This window comes from Phaseolus vulgaris, chromosome 6, assembly GCF_051622355.1.
Source record: "Phaseolus vulgaris cultivar YP4 chromosome 6, ASM5162235v1, whole genome shotgun sequence".
Classification (NCBI taxonomy): domain Eukaryota; kingdom Viridiplantae; phylum Streptophyta; class Magnoliopsida; order Fabales; family Fabaceae; genus Phaseolus; species Phaseolus vulgaris.
Genome location: NC_143503.1, coordinates 33,705,619 through 33,725,116, shown reverse-complemented (window position 1 = coordinate 33,725,116; position 19,498 = coordinate 33,705,619). Strand labels below are relative to the sequence as shown.

At 27.0% G+C, this 19,498-nt stretch overlaps 5 protein-coding genes across 5 annotated transcripts; 3 read left to right on the top strand and 2 right to left on the bottom strand.

Annotated features, from left to right (window-relative positions):
- Positions 1 to 2,754: 2,754 nt before the first annotated feature.
- On the top strand, positions 2,755 to 3,771 carry LOC137832419 (putative serine carboxypeptidase-like 52; the record flags this gene model as incomplete). The annotated part of the gene is made up of 4 exons (XM_068640578.2): positions 2,755 to 2,885; positions 2,980 to 3,093; positions 3,174 to 3,219; positions 3,545 to 3,771. Coding segments are annotated over 4 exons (375 nt in total), but the record flags the coding sequence as incomplete, so codon positions are not given.
- Positions 3,772 to 8,525: 4,754 nt separating this feature from the next.
- Positions 8,526 to 9,539, top strand: LOC150027379 (putative serine carboxypeptidase-like 52; the record flags this gene model as incomplete). The annotated part of the gene is made up of 4 exons (XM_090303956.1): positions 8,526 to 8,656; positions 8,751 to 8,864; positions 8,945 to 8,990; positions 9,316 to 9,539. Coding segments are annotated over 4 exons (375 nt in total), but the record flags the coding sequence as incomplete, so codon positions are not given.
- Positions 9,540 to 9,549: 10 nt separating this feature from the next.
- Positions 9,550 to 11,143, bottom strand: LOC150027378 (ABC transporter B family member 9-like). The gene is made up of 5 exons (XM_090303955.1): positions 10,919 to 11,143; positions 10,552 to 10,598; positions 10,237 to 10,441; positions 9,806 to 10,027; positions 9,550 to 9,705 (listed from the first exon to the last, which is right to left on the bottom strand). Exons 1-5 carry the CDS (start codon positions 11,141 to 11,143, stop codon positions 9,550 to 9,552), a joined length of 855 nt encoding a protein of 284 aa, XP_090160081.1.
- Positions 11,144 to 14,295: 3,152 nt separating this feature from the next.
- Positions 14,296 to 15,309, top strand: LOC150027377 (putative serine carboxypeptidase-like 52; the record flags this gene model as incomplete). The annotated part of the gene is made up of 4 exons (XM_090303954.1): positions 14,296 to 14,426; positions 14,521 to 14,634; positions 14,715 to 14,760; positions 15,086 to 15,309. Coding segments are annotated over 4 exons (375 nt in total), but the record flags the coding sequence as incomplete, so codon positions are not given.
- Positions 15,310 to 15,319: 10 nt separating this feature from the next.
- Positions 15,320 to 16,946, bottom strand: LOC150027376 (ABC transporter B family member 9-like). The gene is made up of 5 exons (XM_090303953.1): positions 16,689 to 16,946; positions 16,322 to 16,368; positions 16,007 to 16,211; positions 15,576 to 15,797; positions 15,320 to 15,475 (listed from the first exon to the last, which is right to left on the bottom strand). The coding sequence occupies exons 1-5, from the start codon at positions 16,944 to 16,946 to the stop codon at positions 15,320 to 15,322; spliced, it is 888 nt and encodes a 295-aa protein (XP_090160079.1).
- Positions 16,947 to 19,498: the final 2,552 nt, after the last annotated feature.

The window sequence follows — 19,498 nt, the reverse complement described above, 5'->3', positions numbered from 1 at the left end:
TCATTTGTTTTACACAAATATTCAAATATACTTCTCCATATTTACCTTATTAAAATGAGATAATAAATATTTTAGTTATGTAGATTTATGAAAAATAATTTATATTGTTATAAAGTTATTTTTTAATTATTAAATTATTCAAATTAGAAGCAATGATGGGAAAAAAATGTTGAAAGAGACATGAAAGTTAAAGAAAACTTCTAAAAATGTGTTATTTTTAAAATTCAAATACATTCCTAGGGTGCATCTTATATGTCCTTTTATGTATTTAAATAAATAAATGTTTTAACACTTCTAATGTTTTTTATTTTATTTCTAATTTCAAATTCAAATAAGCAAAATTGAAGGAGATAATTAGAAGCTAAAGAAAACTTCTGAAAATGTCTGCTAATTTTAAAATTTACAATTTAAAAACTAAATGCATTCCTAATGAATCTTATATATCCTTTTATGTTTTTAACATTAATTAAACTATTTAACATTTGTGGTACCTTTTAATTTATTTTTTATATTTTTAGTTCTGATTTTAAATTCAATTTACAAATATGAAAAACAAAATCAAAGAAATTTTCTAAAAATGTATATTAATTTTATTACTCATCAGTTGTATGCTCTATCATGCTCTATCAGTTGTAACAAATTTATCATATAACATTTTATATTTAACATTTTATATTTACTCTATCAGTTGTAAATGTTCTATCACTCATTTTTATTTATTATTTTTATTTTTATCTTTTTATGTGCTATATAAATATAACACTCAATAATTTTTATTTTTATTTTTATTTTTTATTTTTTTTATGTGTTGTATAAATATAACACTCCAATAATGTAAGTGAGTCACAATTTCTTGATTAATAAATATATCATTTCTTTTCTTTCTTTTTTCTTCTTTCTCATATAAAACTAATATTCCTAACTTTAATATTATATATCCTTTATGTTTTTCTAAATTATATTAACGATTTAACACATATATTATGACTTGTAATAGATATTTTTAATATTTTAATTTCTAATTTAAATTTTAATATTTCAAAACTAAATTATCAATAATTCAAAATAAAAATATATAATATTAATTTACTGATAAGACCAATAATAACATTACGTTAATGGCATGGGTTGGATTGCACGAAGACTTCAAATAAATAAAAGTGTTTTGCTTTTTGCACTCCTTTGATTTTACCTGACATCTTCTGCTTTTACAAAATGATAAGTTTCTCCTTGGTATTTCATAAAATCCATTTGTCATTTATACCTATATACAAATTGCATTCTTCTCGTAATCGTTTTTTTTTTATGTAAACATTTATTTTTTTATTTATTCTTATATTAATATTTTATTTTATCTTTTAGAAATATATAATAATTTTTTTATCATTTTATTGTTTTCTTGGATATTTTTTTTTTATATATTCTACTGTATATTTAATTGTAGATTTAGTTTTAATAAATCTTATTAAATTTATAATAAATACATATAATTTATTTTATTCAATTTTTAATATTAAACATAACTATATAAATAATAAAATAAAATTGTGAATACACAAATACAATAACACCTATGCTTTCACTAATATTGTATAATTTAAATAGAATAGTTATAACTAAACAATTACAATTAAAAATTTAATATTATATTTATTATTTAGTAAATTTTATAAATTTAATTATTTTCAGTAATAATTTAAATTTTGAGACGTTATTATGGATTTCAAAAACTAAATATAATCTTTTAGATTTTACAATATATAATATGTAACTAGAATGAGTTAAATTTTGATTACACAACTATAAGAAAAACATCTTATTACAATAATTTTTTATTATACAATAAAAAATAATAAACTTTAAATTCTGGACTAAAAAGTCTTTGCTTACCTATAAATCTTAGGTATTTTTTAGGTTTCAAGATTGATCATTTATCTTCAAGTTTCATTATTAAATAATCATTTACAAGTAAATCAAGATAGATCAATCAAAACATTAATCTATATGTAAGTTTTTTGTTCTCCCACATTTGGTTTTCCTCTTTTTTTCTTTACATATGCATCAACTAAGGAATTAGAATTTTGTAGTGGTTTAAACAAGTGGGGTGTTGATTTGATAGGTTAAAGTTGGAGTTGTTTTTTTCTTACATAACATACAACCTCCAAGTTAAAGATCACTTTTTTGTTTTTTTTTTCCATAATATATAATATAGTAATTTTTTTTTCTATTTTTATGCATGACAATCTTATCACTAATGAGATCTTGTCCGGGGTATTAATGACTTTCCAATCTTCACTAGATTTCATCATAGGTTATACTTTGTGTGGCCCGTGATTATTAACATGTTTTGACCACATAATTCAAATATTGAGAGTCATCTTTCTTTACCACATTATTCAAATTTTAATATAGTTATCTTTTTCAGTGATTTTTTTATTCCTTATTTGCACAACTAACCAGTCATCGTGAATTTGTCACCAAAAAATACATTCATTACTAGTAAACTTTAACTAACTAAACTTTAACTAACTAAACTTTAACTCACTAAACAAAATGTAATGTAGTATAAGTTCTCTAAATCAACAACAAGATTGCTTGTACTCAAACCATTCAACAAAACTTTTCAAAATCCAATTCAAGTGCATGTAACATCAATATAGAGCTCTTAAATTCTTAAATTCCAATTCTAATCTAACTTCCTTAACTCCCTTCTCATATAATTGATATACAACTTCATATAACAAATCTTGGTTGCATGTGCTGCAGGGAAGTATAGGACAATGGCATTGGTGTTCGAAGGATATACCTCAGAAGAAGGATATCCCAAGCAGTTTTGAGTATCATGTAAATCTCAGTAGAATGGGATATCGATCGCTGATATACAGGTCAATATTCTTTCTCTATGTTAATGTGTTGAATAAGGTAACATGGTTGAACTAATTTGAATTTCACATACTAAATAAATTTTCTATATAACAGTGGCGATCATGATATTTTGGTTTCTTTCTTGGCAACTCAAGCATGGATAAGATCTTTAAACTACTCCATCGTGGATGATTGGAGGCAATGGCATACAGATGGCCAAGTTGCAGGGTATTCCACTAACCGTAGTTATGTAGATACCAGGCTTAATTTATCTAAAGCTGATTAAATTTGTGTTTTCCTGCAAATAGATACACAAGGACTTACTCCAATCTAATGACATTTGCAACTGTGAAGGCAAGTCTTTTTTGTTCTCCTTGCTGCTCTTGTGGGTCAAATATAGATTCCATTTGATAAGTATATTCTAAATGGGTGAACAAGGGTTAAGTTTGTTGTATCTTGTTCACACAAAATAAATTTGAATGGTTGAGTTCGCTTATCATTGGTAGAGGCATAATAATAAATTTATGTTTGATTATTAGAATTCATGAACTCTGTTTTCTTGAGTGAACGGTGGAAATACTTCTTTAAAAACTGTAACAAACAATGATGCAATGAGAATGAGGTATGTAGCATATTTTCTAGTTTTTGATTCCATTGTTTTGCACTGGTATATTGTCAGGGTGGAGGCCACACAGCTCCAGAGTACAAGCCTGAAGAATGCTTTGCCATGTACAGTAGATGGCTATCTAAGAGGGCTTTGTAGGAACAACCAAATAAGGTCATTTGCTCTGTTAGCTAGGACTAAACTTGGGATCCTGTTCATAGCAAAGTCTGAGGGTAGATTTTGTTTGTTCACCAATAAAGTTTTAAGTTTATTCTTGGAACATATACCTTATCATTGATACTATATAAATCAATACAAGAGTTTTGTATCGATCAAGATAATCAACATAAGTACTCCCAGTCCAAACCCCGAGGCCATCCCTTGTAGAACCATAGTTTTATAAGCAACCTTTAACTTGATATTATACTTTTCTATTGCTTTTCTCTCACCAGTGAAAGATGCCACCTAATTAAGTTTCAGAAGAAAGTCAAGGACAATGGTCAGATATAAACTTGAAAATCATTCAACTTTTTCTACAACTAATTTTTGTGTGACTGTAACTTACTGTTCTGATAGATCCCACTGTTTGTTCAGCCACAGTTCCTGCTTCTGAATAAGCAGCTTGCCCCCGACTTGACATTTTAGTCATCAACATGGATAGAATTCCACCAGTAACAACAACACATGGTATACATGAGAGCAAAATAACAGCAAGTTGCCATCCTCTTACAAAGGCAATCACAAAGCCACCAATAAAAGTTGAAGCAAGTTGTATAAACTTCCCAACCTATCATTATAATTTTTATTGCAAGTACAACAAAGGTGGAGTGAGAGAAAAAGGAAAACCTTTTGGTATTTATCAGTGTTATTTTCAGTATTATATTGCCAGTATCTTTTCAACATTATTATCGCTGTTAAATTTTCCTCGACTACTTAACTTAATATTTGCAGATCATGGTCCATAATAAATATTGAGATTCTCTTGGAGTATGATACCTTTTCTCCCATGGAATCTTGAATGAGAATGGTGTCACCAGACATTCTTCCTATTACCTCACCAGTTGTTGTCTCAGTGTCAAAGAAAGCAATGTCCTGCTTCAGTATATTTTTCAAGTACAAACTGCGAATCCTGGGGGCTTGTCTTTCCCCTGTCACCATCCAACATGCTACCTCTGCAGCATTCAACAAAACCACCGTAACCCTGATATCAAAATTTCGCAATTATCTAATACTCAACTAACACAACATAGTATATAGTCTATAACAAATAAATAAGCAGAAAAAGAAGCGTGTGCCATCTTACGAAGAAACGAGACAACTCCAATCGCAATAGCCAGGTATACAAATAATAATGAAACCTGAAATTTGAAGTACCAAGACATACAAGTTAAGGTTCTTTTTTCATACGTAAATGATTATAAATAAAAAAAATTACGTTTGTAATTTCATGTGTCATAAAGAGTAATAATAAACGGAAACAACCCTTTTGCATATAAAGGGTAAGACTGTGTTCAATGATCCTCCTTCTTACCCTTTTACATAACCAAGAGTATTTTGACATGGTATTGCAAAAGAATCAGAAAGAACTATTTTTGTTTGGGTTACGAGTATTCTCCATCCCACCGGAGCAGATACTACAAAAAGAAAAGAAAAGAAAAATCATTGCATGCATAGATACCTTAGAAACTTCTTTGATGGTATTTGATGGATCAGTGGAGCCAAAGGTGTTGATAAGCTTTCCTAGAATGAGAGTCATGATAGGCTGCGACCAGCCATTAGCCATGGCACAGATCGTGCCAATGGTCATCAAGGCGACGTCAAGAGGATCTGCAAAAGTGAAGAGCTTGTAGAAGGGAACCTTCTGGTTGGCTTTTTCTTCTTTTTCATGATGTTGAGTAGACATAGAAGAAGTTGGCACTTCGGTGTTGTGTGACATGGCTGCGTCAAGAGAGATGAAGCAAACCAAAGAAAGAAGAGAACAGTGAGAGTACGTAGGGATATAGGTGGAGGAAGATTACAAGAAGATTCAGTTAATCCGTAACTACTTATACTAATTATTTAATTAATAAATTTATCATGAACAAGTTTGTAAAAAAAAAAACAACTTGCATTCATTTTTAACAGGAGTGTTCTTTTAATGATAGATATTATAACTAAAATGGTGATATATTAACATCTTCTATACACTTCACACCTTAATAAATAATAAATTAATATTATAAAATCAACAAGTTTTGTTATGTACCATGATCTGAATGATTGAATGATTCTATTATCCGTTTTTTCTATTTAAGTATATTTTTATCATTTGTTTTACACAAATATTCAAATATACTTCTCCATATTTACCTTATTAAAATGAGATAATAAATATTTTAGTTATGTAGATTTATGAAAAATAATTTATATTGTTATAAAGTTATTTTTTAATTATTAAATTATTCAAATTAGAAGCAATGATGGGAAAAAAATGTTGAAAGAGACATGAAAGTTAAAGAAAACTTCTAAAAATGTGTTATTTTTAAAATTCAAATACATTCCTAGGGTGCATCTTATATGTCCTTTTATGTATTTAAATAAATAAATGTTTTAACACTTCTAATGTTTTTTATTTTATTTCTAATTTCAAATTCAAATAAGCAAAATTGAAGGAGATAATTAGAAGCTAAAGAAAACTTCTGAAAATGTCTGCTAATTTTAAAATTTACAATTTAAAAACTAAATGCATTCCTAATGAATCTTATATATCCTTTTATGTTTTTAACATTAATTAAACTATTTAACATTTGTGGTACCTTTTAATTTATTTTTTATATTTTTAGTTCTGATTTTAAATTCAATTTACAAATATGAAAAACAAAATCAAAGAAATTTTCTAAAAATGTATATTAATTTTATTACTCATCAGTTGTATGCTCTATCATGCTCTATCAGTTGTAACAAATTTATCATATAACATTTTATATTTAACATTTTATATTTACTCTATCAGTTGTAAATGTTCTATCACTCATTTTTATTTATTATTTTTATTTTTATCTTTTTATGTGCTATATAAATATAACACTCAATAATTTTTATTTTTATTTTTATTTTTTATTTTTTTTATGTGTTGTATAAATATAACACTCCAATAATGTAAGTGAGTCACAATTTCTTGATTAATAAATATATCATTTCTTTTCTTTCTTTTTTCTTCTTTCTCATATAAAACTAATATTCCTAACTTTAATATTATATATCCTTTATGTTTTTCTAAATTATATTAACGATTTAACACATATATTATGACTTGTAATAGATATTTTTAATATTTTAATTTCTAATTTAAATTTTAATATTTCAAAACTAAATTATCAATAATTCAAAATAAAAATATATAATATTAATTTACTGATAAGGCCAATAATAACATTACGTTAATGGCATGGGTTGGATTGCACGAAGACTTCAAATAAATAAAAGTGTTTTGCTTTTTGCACTCCTTTGATTTTACCTGACATCTTCTGCTTTTACAAAATGATAAGTTTCTCCTTGGTATTTCATAAAATCCATTTGTCATTTATACCTATATACAAATTGCATTCTTCTCGTAATCGTTTTTTTTTATGTAAACATTTATTTTTTTATTTATTCTTATATTAATATTTTATTTTATCTTTTAGAAATATATAATAATTTTTTTATCATTTTATTGTTTTCTTGGATATTTTTTTTTTAATATATTCTACTGTATATTTAATTGTAGATTTAGTTTTAATAAATCTTATTAAATTTATAATAAATACATATAATTTATTTTATTCAATTTTTAATATTAAACATAACTATATAAATAATAAAATAAAATTGTGAATACACAAATACAATAACACCTATGCTTTCACTAATATTGTATAATTTAAATAGAATAGTTATAACTAAACAATTACAATTAAAAATTTAATATTATATTTATTATTTAGTAAATTTTATAAATTTAATCATTTTCAGTAATAATTTAAATTTTGAGACGTTATTATGGATTTCAAAAACTAAATATAATCTTTTAGATTTTACAATATATAATATGTAACTAGAATGAGTTAAATTTTGATTACACAACTATAAGAAAAACATCTTATTACAATAATTTTTTATTATACAATAAAAAATAATAAACTTTAAATTCTGGACTAAAAAGTCTTTGCTTACCTATAAATCTTAGGTATTTTTTAGGTTTCAAGATTGATCATTTATCTTCAAGTTTCATTATTAAATAATCATTTACAAGTAAATCAAGATAGATCAATCAAAACATTAATCTATATGTAAGTTTTTTGTTCTCCCACATTTGGTTTTCCTCTTTTTTTCTTTACATATGCATCAACTAAGGAATTAGAATTTTGTAGTGGTTTAAACAAGTGGGGTGTTGATTTGATAGGTTAAAGTTGGAGTTGTTTTTTTCTTACATAACATACAACCTCCAAGTTAAAGATCACTTTTTTGTTTTTTTTTTCCATAATATATAATATAGTAATTTTTTTCTATTTTTATGCATGACAATCTTATCACTAATGAGATCTTGTCCGGGGTATTAATGACTTTCCAATCTTCACTAGATTTCATCATAGGTTATACTTTGTGTGGCCCGTGATTATTAACATGTTTTGACCACATAATTCAAATATTGAGAGTCATCTTTCTTTACCACATTATTCAAATTTTAATATAGTTATCTTTTTCAGTGATTTTTTTATTCCTTATTTGCACAACTAACCAGTCATCGTGAATTTGTCACCAAAAAATACATTCATTACTAGTAAACTTTAACTAACTAAACTTTAACTAACTAAACTTTAACTCACTAAACAAAATGTAATGTAGTATAAGTTCTCTAAATCAACAACAAGATTGCTTGTACTCAAACCATTCAACAAAACTTTTCAAAATCCAATTCAAGTGCATGTAACATCAATATAGAGCTCTTAAATTCTTAAATTCCAATTCTAATCTAACTTCCTTAACTCCCTTCTCATATAATTGATATACAACTTCATATAACAAATCTTGGTTGCATGTGCTGCAGGGAAGTATAGGACAATGGCATCGGTGTTCGAAGGATATACCTCAGAAGAAGGATATCCCAAGCAGTTTTGAGTATCATGTAAATCTCAGTAGAATGGGATATCGATCGCTGATATACAGGTCAATATTCTTTCTCTATGTTAATGTGTTGAATAAGGTAACATGGTTGAACTAATTTGAATTTCACATACTAAATAAATTTTCTATATAACAGTGGCGATCATGATATTTTGGTTTCTTTCTTGGCAACTCAAGCATGGATAAGATCTTTAAACTACTCCATCGTGGATGATTGGAGGCAATGGCATACAGATGGCCAAGTTGCAGGGTATTCCACTAACCGTAGTTATGTAGATACCAGGCTTAATTTATCTAAAGCTGATTAAATTTGTGTTTTCCTGCAAATAGATACACAAGGACTTACTCCAATCTAATGACATTTGCAACTGTGAAGGCAAGTCTTTTTTGTTCTCCTTGCTGCTCTTGTGGGTCAAATATAGATTCCATTTGATAAGTATATTCTAAATGGGTGAACAAGGGTTAAGTTTGTTGTATCTTGTTCACACAAAATAAATTTGAATGGTTGAGTTCGCTTATCATTGGTAGAGGCATAATAATAAATTTATGTTTGATTATTAGAATTCATGAACTCTGTTTTCTTGAGTGAACGGTGGAAATACTTCTTTAAAAACTGTAACAAACAATGATGCAATGAGAATGAGGTATGTAGCATATTTTCTAGTTTTTGATTCCATTGTTTTGCACTGGTATATTGTCAGGGTGGAGGCCACACAGCTCCAGAGTACAAGCCTGAAGAATGCTTTGCCATGTACAGTAGATGGCTATCTAAGAGGGCTTTGTAGGAACAACCAAATAAGGTCATTTGCTCTGTTAGCTAGGACTAAACTTGGGATCCTGTTCATAGCAAAGTCTGAGGGTAGATTTTGTTTGTTCACCAATAAAGTTTTAAGTTTATTCTTGGAACATATACCTTATCATTGATACTATATAAATCAATACAAGAGTTTTGTATCGATCAAGATAATCAACATAAGTACTCCCAGTCCAAACCCCGAGGCCATCCCTTGTAGAACCATAGTTTTATAAGCAACCTTTAACTTGATATTATACTTTTCTATTGCTTTTCTCTCACCAGTGAAAGATGCCACCTAATTAAGTTTCAGAAGAAAGTCAAGGACAATGGTCAGATATAAACTTGAAAATCATTCAACTTTTTCTACAACTAATTTTTGTGTGACTGTAACTTACTGTTCTGATAGATCCCACTGTTTGTTCAGCCACAGTTCCTGCTTCTGAATAAGCAGCTTGCCCCCGACTTGACATTTTAGTCATCAACATGGATAGAATTCCACCAGTAACAACAACACATGGTATACATGAGAGCAAAATAACAGCAAGTTGCCATCCTCTTACAAAGGCAATCACAAAGCCACCAATAAAAGTTGAAGCAAGTTGTATAAACTTCCCAACCTATCATTATAATTTTTATTGCAAGTACAACAAAGGTGGAGTGAGAGAAAAAGGAAAACCTTTTGGTATTTATCAGTGTTATTTTCAGTATTATATTGCCAGTATCTTTTCAACATTATTATCGCTGTTAAATTTTCCTCGACTACTTAACTTAATATTTGCAGATCATGGTCCATAATAAATATTGAGATTCTCTTGGAGTATGATACCTTTTCTCCCATGGAATCTTGAATGAGAATGGTGTCACCAGACATTCTTCCTATTACCTCACCAGTTGTTGTCTCAGTGTCAAAGAAAGCAATGTCCTGCTTCAGTATATTTTTCAAGTACAAACTGCGAATCCTGGGGGCTTGTCTTTCCCCTGTCACCATCCAACATGCTACCTCTGCAGCATTCAACAAAACCACCGTAACCCTGATATCAAAATTTCGCAATTATCTAATACTCAACTAACACAACATAGTATATAGTCTATAACAAATAAATAAGCAGAAAAAGAAGCGTGTGCCATCTTACGAAGAAACGAGACAACTCCAATCGCAATAGCCAGGTATACAAATAATAATGAAACCTGAAATTTGAAGTACCAAGACATACAAGTTAAGGTTCTTTTTTCATACGTAAATGATTATAAATAAAAAAAATTACGTTTGTAATTTCATGTGTCATAAAGAGTAATAATAAACGGAAACAACCCTTTTGCATATAAAGGGTAAGACTGTGTTCAATGATCCTCCTTCTTACCCTTTTACATAACCAAGAGTATTTTGACATGGTATTGCAAAAGAATCAGAAAGAACTATTTTTGTTTGGGTTACGAGTATTCTCCATCCCACCGGAGCAGATACTACAAAAAGAAAAGAAAAGAAAAATCATTGCATGCATAGATACCTTAGAAACTTCTTTGATGGTATTTGATGGATCAGTGGAGCCAAAGGTGTTGATAAGCTTTCCTAGAATGAGAGTCATGATAGGCTGCGACCAGCCATTAGCCATGGCACAGATCGTGCCAATGGTCATCAAGGCGACGTCAAGAGGATCTGCAAAAGTGAAGAGCTTGTAGAAGGGAACCTTCTGGTTGGCTTTTTCTTCTTTTTCATGATGTTGAGTAGACATAGAAGAAGTTGGCACTTCGGTGTTGTGACATGGCTGCGTCAAGAGAGATGAAGCAAACCAAAGAAAGAAGAGAACAGTGAGAGTACGTAGGGATATAGGTGGAGGAAGATTACAAGAAGATTCAGTTAATCCGTAACTACTTATACTAATTATTTAATTAATAAATTTATCATGAACAAGTTTGTAAAAAAAAAAACAACTTGCATTCATTTTTAACAGGAGTGTTCTTTTAATGATAGATATTATAACTAAAATGGTGATATATTAACATCTTCTATACACTTCACACCTTAATAAATAATAAATTAATATTATAAAATCAACAAGTTTTGTTATGTACCATGATCTGAATGATTGAATGATTCTATTATCCGTTTTTTCTATTTAAGTATATTTTTATCATTTGTTTTACACAAATATTCAAATATACTTCTCCATATTTACCTTATTAAAATGAGATAATAAATATTTTAGTTATGTAGATTTATGAAAAATAATTTATATTGTTATAAAGTTATTTTTTAATTATTAAATTATTCAAATTAGAAGCAATGATGGGAAAAAAATGTTGAAAGAGACATGAAAGTTAAAGAAAACTTCTAAAAATGTGTTATTTTTAAAATTCAAATACATTCCTAGGGTGCATCTTATATGTCCTTTTATGTATTTAAATAAATAAATGTTTTAACACTTCTAATGTTTTTTATTTTATTTCTAATTTCAAATTCAAATAAGCAAAATTGAAGGAGATAATTAGAAGCTAAAGAAAACTTCTGAAAATGTCTGCTAATTTTAAAATTTACAATTTAAAAACTAAATGCATTCCTAATGAATCTTATATATCCTTTTATGTTTTTAACATTAATTAAACTATTTAACATTTGTGGTACCTTTTAATTTATTTTTTATATTTTTAGTTCTGATTTTAAATTCAATTTACAAATATGAAAAACAAAATCAAAGAAATTTTCTAAAAATGTATATTAATTTTATTACTCATCAGTTGTATGCTCTATCATGCTCTATCAGTTGTAACAAATTTATCATATAACATTTTATATTTAACATTTTATATTTACTCTATCAGTTGTAAATGTTCTATCACTCATTTTTATTTATTATTTTTATTTTTATCTTTTTATGTGCTATATAAATATAACACTCAATAATTTTTATTTTTATTTTTATTTTTTATTTTTTTTATGTGTTGTATAAATATAACACTCCAATAATGTAAGTGAGTCACAATTTCTTGATTAATAAATATATCATTTCTTTTCTTTCTTTTTTCTTCTTTCTCATATAAAACTAATATTCCTAACTTTAATATTATATATCCTTTATGTTTTTCTAAATTATATTAACGATTTAACACATATATTATGACTTGTAATAGATATTTTTAATATTTTAATTTCTAATTTAAATTTTAATATTTCAAAACTAAATTATCAATAATTCAAAATAAAAATATATAATATTAATTTACTGATAAGGCCAATAATAACATTACGTTAATGGCATGGGTTGGATTGCACGAAGACTTCAAATAAATAAAAGTGTTTTGCTTTTTGCACTCCTTTGATTTTACCTGACATCTTCTGCTTTTACAAAATGATAAGTTTCTCCTTGGTATTTCATAAAATCCATTTGTCATTTATACCTATATACAAATTGCATTCTTCTCGTAATCGTTTTTTTTTTTATGTAAACATTTATTTTTTTATTTATTCTTATATTAATATTTTATTTTATCTTTTAGAAATATATAATAATTTTTTTATCATTTTATTGTTTTCTTGGATATTTTTTTTTTATATATTCTACTGTATATTTAATTGTAGATTTAGTTTTAATAAATCTTATTAAATTTATAATAAATACATATAATTTATTTTATTCAATTTTTAATATTAAACATAACTATATAAATAATAAAATAAAATTGTGAATACACAAATACAATAACACCTATGCTTTCACTAATATTGTATAATTTAAATAGAATAGTTATAACTAAACAATTACAATTAAAAATTTAATATTATATTTATTATTTAGTAAATTTTATAAATTTAATTATTTTCAGTAATAATTTAAATTTTGAGACGTTATTATGGATTTCAAAAACTAAATATAATCTTTTAGATTTTACAATATATAATATGTAACTAGAATGAGTTAAATTTTGATCACACAACTATAAGAAAAACATCTTATTACAATAATTTTTTATTATACAATAAAAAATAATAAACTTTAAATTCTGGACTAAAAAGTCTTTGCTTACCTATAAATCTTAGGTATTTTTTAGGTTTCAAGATTGATCATTTATCTTCAAGTTTCATTATTAAATAATCATTTACAAGTAAATCAAGATAGATCAATCAAAACATTAATCTATATGTAAGTTTTTTGTTCTCCCACATTTGGTTTTCCTCTTTTTTTCTTTACATATGCATCAACTAAGGAATTAGAATTTTGTAGTGGTTTAAACAAGTGGGGTGTTGATTTGATAGGTTAAAGTTGGAGTTGTTTTTTTCTTACATAACATACAACCTCCAAGTTAAAGATCACTTTTTTGTTTTTTTTTTCCATAATATATAATATAGTAATTTTTTTCTATTTTTATGCATGACAATCTTATCACTAATGAGATCTTGTCCGGGGTATTAATGACTTTCCAATCTTCACTAGATTTCATCATAGGTTATACTTTGTGTGGCCCGTGATTATTAACATGTTTTGACCACATAATTCAAATATTGAGAGTCATCTTTCTTTACCACATTATTCAAATTTTAATATAGTTATCTTTTTCAGTGATTTTTTTATTCCTTATTTGCACAACTAACCAGTCATCGTGAATTTGTCACCAAAAAATACATTCATTACTAGTAAACTTTAACTAACTAAACTTTAACTAACTAAACTTTAACTCACTAAACAAAATGTAATGTAGTATAAGTTCTCTAAATCAACAACAAGATTGCTTGTACTCAAACCATTCAACAAAACTTTTCAAAATCCAATTCAAGTGCATGTAACATCAATATAGAGCTCTTAAATTCTTAAATTCCAATTCTAATCTAACTTCCTTAACTCCCTTCTCATATAATTGATATACAACTTCATATAACAAATCTTGGTTGCATGTGCTGCAGGGAAGTATAGGACAATGGCATCGGTGTTCGAAGGATATACCTCAGAAGAAGGATATCCCAAGCAGTTTTGAGTATCATGTAAATCTCAGTAGAATGGGATATCGATCGCTGATATACAGGTCAATATTCTTTCTCTATGTTAATGTGTTGAATAAGGTAACATGGTTGAACTAATTTGAATTTCACATACTAAATAAATTTTCTATATAACAGTGGCGATCATGATATTTTGGTTTCTTTCTTGGCAACTCAAGCATGGATAAGATCTTTAAACTACTCCATCGTGGATGATTGGAGGCAATGGCATACAGATGGCCAAGTTGCAGGGTATTCCACTAACCGTAGTTATGTAGATACCAGGCTTAATTTATCTAAAGCTGATTAAATTTGTGTTTTCCTGCAAATAGATACACAAGGACTTACTCCAATCTAATGACATTTGCAACTGTGAAGGCAAGTCTTTTTTGTTCTCCTTGCTGCTCTTGTGGGTCAAATATAGATTCCATTTGATAAGTATATTCTAAATGGGTGAACAAGGGTTAAGTTTGTTGTATCTTGTTCACACAAAATAAATTTGAATGGTTGAGTTCGCTTATCATTGGTAGAGGCATAATAATAAATTTATGTTTGATTATTAGAATTCATGAACTCTGTTTTCTTGAGTGAACGGTGGAAATACTTCTTTAAAAACTGTAACAAACAATGATGCAATGAGAATGAGGTATGTAGCATATTTTCTAGTTTTTGATTCCATTGTTTTGCACTGGTATATTGTCAGGGTGGAGGCCACACAGCTCCAGAGTACAAGCCTGAAGAATGCTTTGCCATGTACAGTAGATGGCTATCTAAGAGGGCTTTGTAGGAACAACCAAATAAGGTCATTTGCTCTGTTAGCTAGGACTAAACTTGGGATCCTGTTCATAGCAAAGTCTGAGGGTAGATTTTGTTTGTTCACCAATAAAGTTTTAAGTTTATTCTTGGAACATATACCTTATCATTGATACTATATAAATCAATACAAGAGTTTTGTATCGATCAAGATAATCAACATAAGTACTCCCAGTCCAAACCCCGAGGCCATCCCTTGTAGAACCATAGTTTTATAAGCAACCTTTAACTTGATATTATACTTTTCTATTGCTTTTCTCTCACCAGTGAAAGATGCCACCTAATTAAGTTTCAGAAGAAAGTCAAGGACAATGGTCAGATATAAACTTGAAAATCATTCAACTTTTTCTACAACTAATTTTTGTGTGACTGTAACTTACTGTTCTGATAGATCCCACTGTTTGTTCAGCCACAGTTCCTGCTTCTGAATAAGCAGCTTGCCCCCGACTTGACATTTTAGTCATCAACATGGATAGAATTCCACCAGTAACAACAACACATGGTATACATGAGAGCAAAATAACAGCAAGTTGCCATCCTCTTACAAAGGCAATCACAAAGCCACCAATAAAAGTTGAAGCAAGTTGTATAAACTTCCCAACCTATCATTATAATTTTTATTGCAAGTACAACAAAGGTGGAGTGAGAGAAAAAGGAAAACCTTTTGGTATTTATCAGTGTTATTTTCAGTATTATATTGCCAGTATCTTTTCAACATTATTATCGCTGTTAAATTTTCCTCGACTACTTAACTTAATATTTGCAGATCATGGTCCATAATAAATATTGAGATTCTCTTGGAGTATGATACCTTTTCTCCCATGGAATCTTGAATGAGAATGGTGTCACCAGACATTCTTCCTATTACCTCACCAGTTGTTGTCTCAGTGTCAAAGAAAGCAATGTCCTGCTTCAGTATATTTTTCAAGTACAAACTGCGAATCCTGGGGGCTTGTCTTTCCCCTGTCACCATCCAACATGCTACCTCTGCAGCATTCAACAAAACCACCGTAACCCTGATATCAAAATTTCGCAATTATCTAATACTCAACTAACACAACATAGTATATAGTCTATAACAAATAAATAAGCAGAAAAAGAAGCGTGTGCCATCTTACGAAGAAACGAGACAACTCCAATCGCAATAGCCAGGTATACAAATAATAATGAAACCTGAAATTTGAAGTACCAAGACATACAAGTTAAGGTTCTTTTTTCATACGTAAATGATTATAAATAAAAAAAATTACGTTTGTAATTTCATGTGTCATAAAGAGTAATAATAAACGGAAACAACCCTTTTGCATATAAAGGGTAAGACTGTGTTCAATGATCCTCCTTCTTACCCTTTTACATAACCAAGAGTATTTTGACATGGTATTGCAAAAGAATCAGAAAGAACTATTTTTGTTTGGGTTACGAGTATTCTCCATCCCACCGGAGCAGATACTACAAAAAGAAAAGAAAAGAAAAATCATTGCATGCATAGATACCTTAGAAACTTCTTTGATGGTATTTGATGGATCAGTGGAGCCAAAGGTGTTGATAAGCTTTCCTAGAATGAGAGTCATGATAGGCTGCGACCAGCCATTAGCCATGGCACAGATCGTGCCAATGGTCATCAAGGCGACGTCAAGAGGATCTGCAAAAGTGAAGAGCTTGTAGAAGGGAACCTTCTGGTTGGCTTTTTCTTCTTTTTCATGATGTTGAGTAGACATAGAAGAAGTTGGCACTTCGGTGTTGTGTGACATGGCTGCGTCAAGAGAGATGAAGCAAACCAAAGAAAGAAGAGAACAGTGAGAGTACGTAGGGATATAGGTGGAGGAAGATTACAAGAAGATTCAGTTAATCCGTAACTACTTATACTAATTATTTAATTAATAAATTTATCATGAACAAGTTTGTAAAAAAAAAAACAACTTGCATTCATTTTTAACAGGAGTGTTCTTTTAATGATAGATATTATAACTAAAATGGTGATATATTAACATCTTCTATACACTTCACACCTTAATAAATAATAAATTAATATTATAAAATCAACAAGTTTTGTTATGTACCATGATCTGAATGATTGAATGATTCTATTATCCGTTTTTTCTATTTAAGTATATTTTTATCATTTGTTTTACACAAATATTCAAATATACTTCTCCATATTTACCTTATTAAAATGAGATAATAAATATTTTAGTTATGTAGATTTATGAAAAATAATTTATATTGTTATAAAGTTATTTTTTAATTATTAAATTATTCAAATTAGAAGCAATGATGGGAAAAAAATGTTGAAAGAGACATGAAAGTTAAAGAAAACTTCTAAAAATGTGTTATTTTTAAAATTCAAATACATTCCTAGGGTGCATCTTATATGTCCTTTTATGTATTTAAATAAATAAATGTTTTAACACTTCTAATGTTTTTTATTTTATTTCTAATTTCAAATTCAAATAAGCAAAATTGAAGGAGATAATTAGAAGCTAAAGAAAACTTCTGAAAATGTCTGCTAATTTTAAAATTTACAATTTAAAAACTAAATGCATTCCTAATGAATCTTATATATCCTTTTATGTTTTTAACATTAATTAAACTATTTAACATTTGTGGTACCTTTTAATTTATTTTTTATATTTTTAGTTCTGATTTTAAATTCAATTTACAAATATGAAAAACAAAATCAAAGAAATTTTCTAAAAATGTATATTAATTTTATTACTCATCAGTTGTATGCTCTATCATGCTCTATCAGTTGTAACAAATTTATCATATAACATTTTATATTTAACATTTTATATTTACTCTATCAGTTGTAAATGTTCTATCACTCATTTTTATTTATTATTTTTATTTTTATCTTTTTATGTGCTATATAAATATAACACTCAATAATTTTTATTTTTATTTTTATTTTTTATTTTTTTTATGTGTTGTATAAATATAACACTCCAATAATGTAAGTGAGTCACAATTTCTTGATTAATAAATATATCATTTCTTTTCTTTCTTTTTTCTTCTTTCTCATATAAAACTAATATTCCTAACTTTAATATTATATATCCTTTATGTTTTTCTAAATTATATTAACGATTTAACACATATATTATGACTTGTAATAGATATTTTTAATATTTTAATTTCTAATTTAAATTTTAATATTTCAAAACTAAATTATCAATAATTCAAAATAAAAATATATAATATTAATTTACTGATAAGGCCAATAATAACATTACGTTAATGGCATGGGTTGGATTGCACGAAGACTTCAAATAAATAAAAGTGTTTTGCTTTTTGCACTCCTTTGATTTTACCTGACATCTTCTGCTTTTACAAAATGATAAGTTTCTCCTTGGTATTTCATAAAATCCATTTGTCATTTATACCTATATACAAATTGCATTCTTCTCGTAATCGTTTTTTTTTTTATGTAAACATTTATTTTTTTATTTATTCTTATATTAATATTTTATTTTATCTTTTAGAAATATATAATAATTTTTTTATCATTTTATTGTTTTCTTGGATATTTTTTTTTTATATATTCTACTGTATATTTAATTGTAGATTTAGTTTTAATAAATCTTATTAAATTTATAATAAATACATATAATTTATTTTATTCAATTTTTAATATTAAACATAACTATATAAATAATAAAATAAAATTGTGAATACACAAATACAATAACACCTATGCTTTCACTAATATTGTATAATTTAAATAGAATAGTTATAACTAAACAATTACAATTAAAAATTTAATATTATATTTATTATTTAGTAAATTTTATAAATTTAATTATTTTCAGTAATAATTTAAATTTTGAGACGTTATTATGGATTTCAAAAACTAAATATAATCTTTTAGATTTTACAATATATAATATGTAACTAGAATGAGTTAAATTTTGATTACACAACTATAAGAAAAACATCTTATTACAATAATTTTTTATTATACAATAAAAAATAATAAACTTTAAATTCTGGACTAAAAAGTCTTTGCTTACCTATAAATCTTAGGTATTTTTTAGGTTTCAAGATTGATCATTTATCTTCAAGTTTCATTATTAAATAATCATTTACAAGTAAATCAAGATAGATCAATCAAAACATTAATCTATATGTAAGTTTTTTGTTCTCCCACATTTGGTTTTCCTCTTTTTTTCTTTACATATGCATCAACTAAGGAATTAGAATTTTGTAGTGGTTTAAACAAGTGGGGTGTTGATTTGATAGGTTAAAGTTGGAGTTGTTTTTTTCTTACATAACATACAACCTCCAAGTTAAAGATCACTTTTTT